The 7,500-nt window shown below is 37.6% G+C and overlaps 1 protein-coding gene across 3 annotated transcripts in view; it reads right to left on the bottom strand.

Moving 5' to 3' along the window:
• The window catches only part of suv39h1b (suppressor of variegation 3-9 homolog 1b), a 16,642-nt gene that overhangs the window by 756 nt on the left and 8,386 nt on the right, over positions 1-7,500 (bottom strand). For 2 of the 3 annotated variants that reach the window (XM_037104183.1, XM_037104182.1), the window contains exons 4-6: positions 4,331-4,477; positions 3,414-3,543; positions 1-2,944 (exon numbers count right to left, since the gene is read on the bottom strand). The exon at positions 1-2,944 is cut by the window's left edge and continues 756 nt beyond it. In XM_037104183.1, the coding sequence (XP_036960078.1) occupies positions 2,811-2,944; positions 3,414-3,543; positions 4,331-4,477 (411 nt within the window). In that variant the 3' untranslated portion in view covers positions 1-2,810. Of the gene's footprint in view, positions 3,073-3,413; positions 3,544-4,330; positions 4,478-7,500 lie in introns of all 3 variants that reach the window. The other variant, XM_037104184.1, reaches the window with a different exon arrangement.

The raw sequence follows: 7,500 nt of genomic DNA on the forward strand, positions 1-7,500 counted from the left end.
TGCAGTGAGTGAGCGCTCTGAGTGATTAGGTAATTTGTACAAATGGCAAATGGATTAAATTCTGATAAGAAAGGCAGTGGGATAGAGGAGAATATCATGGCAGGTGTTTACCTCACCTTCCAGTGTGGACATTTAGAACAGCCGGAAACATTTCCACTTAGTATTAGAACAACACATTAAACAAGCAGTTCTTTCAAAGCAAGCAGCAAGGTACAGTTCACCCAAAAAATGAAAATCACCTAACAGAAAGTCAGGGGAGGTTTCATTGTCCACAAACATTTCATGGAGCTTCACAGCAAAACAGCTTGGCAGCATTCTCCAAAACAACTCAAGTAGATGAGGGCTTGTAATGTTAAAGAAAACAACCTAAAAAAAATAAATAAAAACATAAAGGGATCAGCTGTAGTCCAAGAAAAGAATCTCCAGAAGCCCTGAGATCCAAGACTAAATTGACAAGTCATTATTTACAGCCTTCAAGCCGAAATCTTAGCTGCAAAGCTAAAAGTGTCAACACACACCTCGTCGGCTATGTAAATAAAGTCCATTCAAATCAGTCTGGGATAGCGGTGGTTGTGGAAACTTGAGCTGTATGTTATTTTTACATCCAACAAGGGGCCGTGTTCGTTTGTTTGTCAGCAGGATTAAACAAAACCTGCTTTCTTTCCCTGAAAGTCGGATGGCAGATGGGTTTTGGCCTGGAATAAATACAATTCGATGGGAATCTGGATTAAAGGATGCATCTACGATTTTTTTCTCACTTTATTTAACTTCATGAGCTAGCATGTTTTTCAGACATTTTTGTACATTTCTCAGTAAAAAATGCATGAATATTGATTAAACAAAATCAGGCTTATTAAGGTGGCCTGTATCTATGAGTGAGTATAAGTTGATGCAGATGTTAGCTCTGGTCAGCTTGAATTATAGACGAGCAGTTATGGCTGGTTTAAAATATAGAGCAACTGACAGAGGGTGAGTCTAAAACTGGCATGGACTTGACTGAATTAAGAAAATGTTCCAACTCTAATTTGCTGTGACACTCCAGAAATGTATTATGGACTACAAAACTTCAAAAACTTTACACTTTCATGGGGTTGAGAGAGAAATCAGCCAAATCAACCGACCATCAGGAGCATGACACACAAGTGATAGGACTGAAATTATAAAACTAAAAGCACTACACATTACAAATACTATTATAAAATGAAAGAATAACAAAAAAGATATTAAACAGTCTCTAACCCTAACCAAGTCCAACACAACAGGCAGAGAAGAACACATGAAAACATGGGCAACAGTTGGAAAAACAGTATATATAGGAATCATGATGTATGATGATAAAATATCAGGCATAGAAACTTCACTCCAAGAACCTAAGCCTGTTGAATTGGCATGTACAAGCCAAAGCACTGACTATGGCTGCATTTTAGCTCCATCAGGTTGTTAAAAAGTGATAACTGTTTGCCCAGAGCCTTTGAGGTAAGTGTATGACCGCTTCAGGAGTTGAAGCCCTCAGTCCGACAATGACACTGTTAATGTTCTCTGAGCTCAGGTGTAAACAGGGCAGAGATTTAAGACATCAACATAATAATGTTAGGGAGTGAGGTGGACTATTGAAAATATGCAGTTGTTTAAATTTTTATTCCAGTTTATTACAATTTGGTTCTAATTTTCTTTTGTCCATCATTTTCATCAGTCATGGCATTACACATATTGAATTAATAGTTGGAATCTGACAATCAATAGATCAAGAATCATAAAGGCAGTCCATCCAGATTACTTGAACCACTTTATTTAAAGGTCAGGCTGAAAGTAAGATTATTATTATGATTATTATTAAGATAAGTATTGAGTGAAATGGTGATCCTAATCCCCCACTGCCCAGTACACTATAGTTAGTACAGTCAGTCAAAGTTGAAGCAGGAAGTGAGTCTTTAAATTATGATTTGGGTAATAATTGTGCTGTTCACCTTCATTTTCTCTGACAAATAAAGCCCACTAACATGGAGGCTTGTTTCTAACCTGCCAGGTCTGTTGAACCATCATACTTCTTTTGAGAGGTGTGGCTGTGTTCTCAGATCTCAGAAAATAAATGATGAGTACAATATGTCACTTGTAGATGTGATGCTGGAAAACAAATCCCAATCTATAATAAACCAGAATTACCATTTAATGATGAGGACAAGGCTTTAGCAAAAACCCTTGGCATGTACTTGTAGAAAGCATTTTAAGAATACAGAGACAGCAAAACAGTAACGAACAGCTATTTGATTTTAAGAAAAACAAAAAAATTATCTCCACCAAAGAGGTCATGATTTCCTGTGTCCTTTCGTCGGTGGGTTGGTTTTTCAACAGGATTTCAGAAAAACTACTAAATGGATTTACACCAAACATGGATGTAGGATGGATCTCAAACCAGAAGAGACCACACTAACTTTTGTGCAGATTCTGATTAATATCTCAGATATCCACTCTACTGAGTGTCATTCAAGTTGTTACTAAAACCTGTATGGATCGGCTAATAAACATGCTCATACATCCATTTCTGTCTTGCAAATTTAAATGGACAGAGAAGGATATTTAAAATCACGGATTTCATTAATCACTAAGTACTGAAATAATTCACTGATGTAGTCTTCAGTTCACTAAAAATAAGCTCTATATTCTGTTGGCGTGAATTTGATTTGACTGACCTCTGGTAAAGTATTTCATTGTCACATATAAAAAAACAAAAATAAAACTTCATATACAAATCTGTACAATTTTCCACAACTTTACACAGACAGAGGTGTTGGGTACCCAGCAGTCCCATGTCAGAACAAATATTTTCGACATGAGTCTGATCCACACCGACACTCCACTCGAATCCTCTTCTTTGGAGAGGTAGGGAGTCCTGCTAGACTGAAACTAGAGTCCATTTTGGTGCTTTCTGTGTCAACTGGATCAACTGGGAACAAACAGGAGTGAGGTTAGATAGGGCTCAGTTAAAAAGTCAGGTGTTATCATCCTTTAAAATGCAACTTAACTTTGTGTGAACACGATCCCTTCACAGATGTATCCCCACCATACAGACAGCTGGTAGAAGCAAGGTGAACATGATGGTGCCCTTCACATCATGAGTGTAGTACATGTATATTTGTATGTAAAGAAATTAAATTTTATATTTTATATATAGTGTGTGTATTTTGTCTAGATGTCAAGATCACTGGATTTTCTCTGAAGCAAGTTATTAAGTTATTTTGTAATGAACCAGGATGAACTGATAACCATATTAAAGTGATGGTGCATAAGTTTAAGAATAGACAGTTCCACAGGACTAGATTCTGAAATTGACCCTGTTATTTGTCATTTGTCATTTAATCCTGTTAATTTTTCATTAAAATAACATTCAAATCTGCTGAATCAATGACACTTACTTTGCATCTTGTAGTCAAATGTGAGCTCCTCTCCTGCCCGGATAGCCCGTGTGGAAAATAAAGCAATTCTTGGGAGTCTCTCATCAATGTTGTCAATGAACACATTGAATACCTGCAGGTTGGGGTTACACTGAAGAAGAAAAGGAGTCAGGAGTGTGTCAGGAGCTGATGATGATCTTAAAGACTCAAATAATACCCGTAAACTAGAGAAGACAAGTTCTGAAGTACTTGCAGCAGTTGGAAAGCTGAAGCCAACTGCACATTGCTGGCAGTAAAAACTTTTAATAAAACCATGAATAATTAAATGTGAAATATTTCAAAGTTTTTCGAGCTTACGCTATGTGCACATTGCTGGCTGTAAGAACTTTGAATAATGGCAAGAATATATTTTTAAAAATATGGAATATAATATAAATATTTTTTTAGTTTGTTAGTTAGGGTGGTGGGTGGTGCAAGTTTACGATCTGCTCTGAACTGCAATGAGGGCTTGAATTTGTGTTGAGAAGCCACTGATGGCAGTAGCTGAATATAGTTAAAAAGCTGGAAAATATACATATGTCTATGTATATATATGTCTCTGAATCAGCATTCACATTAAAGAATTCCATGCAAAGAGGCATATGTTGTGAATATATGAATTCACAACCAAATATTTCCTTCAGTATGATTCATCCACATATTCTCAAACACAGGAAAAATATTGAAGGTAAATGCTTGCACTGACTTCTATTTTCTGTTTAATCACATAGTTACTAATTATTGACAGTGTCTCATTCAAAAATATCATGTAATGATGGGCAATACTACAGCAGAAAAAAACCCCAGTCTTAAAACAGTATTGCTACACAGCCAAATTCAAAGTCAAGTCCTGCCAACAGACACTGACTGTAAGTTCTGTACATAGAGAAAACACTCACACTGTGGTTGACAAAGTGGGAGATGTTGCCTTGGTGAGCTGCATCCACTGTGTACACGTCCTCCACATAGTCCAGGTCAAACAGATATGTAGAGCCTTGGCGGTCGTACACATGACCCCTCCTCTCTGCTTCATCTGTTGTGATGATCTGGAGGGTAAGACAGGATGTTACTTGAACCAACATTTCGTATTGGATTTGGTCAATATAAACACAAGAGTAATGATCAATTAAAAAACTGATAATAACTTCAGATATTTACTAGAAGGGGCCACTGGCACAAGCTCAGCTTGTTTCTCTGATAACTTAACACCCAAATTTCCATTGACTCAAATCATTCATTCAGTAAAAGGATAAGGATGCAAACATACCAAGATCTAATAAATTGACAGTGATGTGACTTAAAATTTAAGGGTGCCCTGATCAGGATTTTCACTGGAAGCAGTATTAGCTGATATTGATCACTGATCAGAAGGATGTTTGTTCACTTTATTGTCATCAGTAGTTGTTAGGTATTAGTGGCATAGCAAAATCATCATTACAATGTTGACGAAATAATTACATTTATTTCATAATGTTTCAAAGAAATAGGTTCAAAACAGAATTAAACGCAATCTGCAAACTGTAGTTGAGAGAAAGTTAATAGGACAGAGAATTAAGAAAAAATTCTGTCTCAGTCTTGTTACTGAGGTCTATTCCACTGACTGGTCACTGCTTGTACCCGTTTACTTTACTTGTGTGTTTGTTGCATTTAACTGCAGTTCACAGTTGAACACTTCTGACTACGACATCACGCAGAGTAATGAGAATTGCTCCATGCTAATGCTGTGTTCAGACCACACATGAAGAAAATATTTGCATTGCGTTACCTGCGCAACTTTGATCACAGTTATACTTTTTCAATGATGTCTATTAGCGTGAGTAACACAAATAAAAATACTAACCACTAATACTAACCACATCAGTATGAACCGAAAATGAAGAAATTTCTCTCTGCTTTGTCAGGGCTGCAGGCCAGACAACAGGCAAACAACTTTTAAAATGCTTGTTCCCTGAATGGGGTTTAGATCGATAAGAGCTATGCTGTGCAGTGCTGAGACGTATTTACAAAACTTCGCAGTTGCTTTTTGGGATCTCTCATGTCATCACTTCAATTGTGTTGGGTGATGCATCATTCCTACCACCAAGTCTTATCATTGCCTTTGTATCTAATCTAGTCACGTAAATAATTTGACTCGCATTTGGTCTGAACACAAAAAAATGGTTCATCTATCACCTCAGTCACAAAAGTCTGGCTAGCAGGACCTTGCAACTATGTTGTGCTGGTTAAATGAAGAGGGCACTGAAAATCTGTATTGATATCAGTAGAAGTAGAGCTAGTGAGCCATCAACAGCAAGCGAGCAGCAGAGTCCTGCACTGTTTGTGGCATTTCAGCAGCACATAGACAAACAGTCTTGTGTGTTTATCTGGCCAATCAGGCACTATAGAGACCCCCGATTTCGAAGGCATATCGGCTGGAAGACCCTTATCAAAAACAGCTGGAAATGTGTGCATTGATATAGAGATTGTAAGTGACATCAGCACTGCCTAAACATGGACAGTGAGTGCCTAGATAAATAGAAACCCCTTTGCAATATAAGAGCCCTGCAATACATCCAACCTATGTTTCACTTGGTGGGCTCAGTTTTTTTTAGTTTCACTGAATTTTTGATTTTGATTTTTGATTTGTTCCTGCACTGGATTTTACGAAAGAGATTTTTCTAGTGTTTGTCTGCTTATTTATAAGCACTGCCTTGACCCCAGTCCAAGTCCTTTAATATTTTTGATACAGTCTGATCCAATATTTTCATCTCAGTCTTGATTAAATGAGTGTGAATACCAATTAAATGGCTAGGGACCCGAATTAACCAATCAGTAGGGATGTAAAGATTCACAGAAATTAATAAAATTTTCATTTTTTACAGTAGAGATATGATTGCATCGATGTGCGGGGCTTCCGATCAATACAAATGTTCTATGATTCGGTCAGTGACCCAATTTTTAAGTCATCCGTTGACTGAGGAAAGGCTTGCCTGCTTATTCTGTACAGCATCTCCAAATTTATTTTAAGGACAAAAACATGTCCGACAACACAAAAGCAGTTCACTAGAGTGGAAACGATTACTCGATTACTCTGTCCCGAGGCTTCGTTTAATTCCTATCACCCACGTTATGTGGCCTGCTTAGCTCAGGGATAATTTTTCCACAATGACTGTTATTGCGGACACACACCACTACACTCAGAACTGAGTTGGCTCGATGGCAGAGAGCCAATAAACTGTCTGTAAAAGACAGAGATGTCCAAAGTTTTGAATCATTTCACACTTAAAAAAGAAGGTATCAAAGTGCAATGTATCTACTGCAAAGCAGAACTGGCGTACCACAACAGCACGTCAACAATGATCCAGCATCTGAAAGCATCCAGTTGTTAGCACTAGCTCACCAAGCCTCGCCGAGACAAGCTAAACATTGATGTTAGCTAAAGGGAGTACACGCATAAGGATTTTATAAATCTCAAAAGATTTTTTTTATCTGTAGAGCCCCCACACATAAAGATTAAAAAATCAGCTTTGATCATACTGTGTGTGTTGTGCTCTGATATTCTCAGCACAGGATACAACACACAAAGATTATCTGTCTCACGGCCGATCTAGAACCTAGTCCTACGAGCCAGTAATATCGCATGATCAAACGTGATCTACAGTAACCAACAGCAACAACCCCAGCGTCACCGGGCTCTTCACAAACGGAAAAGAGCACAGACTGTATATAAAAAAAGAGTAAATAAGTGTTTTAAAACATGAAAGACATGGAAGACATAGAAGGGGGAATGATGGTGGTCTATTGCTGTCTCAAAAGACAGAGACAGAGAGAAGAGAGTGGAAAAAATCCTGGAGACAGCGGGAACAAGGACTTTATAGTCTACTAAGTGAGCTAGAAGTGAGTAGATTTATAGTTTGTTTTTCCCCACTTATTCTACTTCTTTTTCTTTTTTCATTTACGTCTGCTTCCGTGTTCCTCAGTTGCATTTCATGTAACATTTCACGTCACATTTCACGGAGTAGTGACTCAGGAGTCGTCGGCTTTCCCCACACACATTAAGATTTTTAGTCATAAATATTGAACAAGTTTA

This window comes from Acanthopagrus latus, chromosome 7, assembly GCF_904848185.1.
Source record: "Acanthopagrus latus isolate v.2019 chromosome 7, fAcaLat1.1, whole genome shotgun sequence".
Classification (NCBI taxonomy): domain Eukaryota; kingdom Metazoa; phylum Chordata; class Actinopteri; order Spariformes; family Sparidae; genus Acanthopagrus; species Acanthopagrus latus.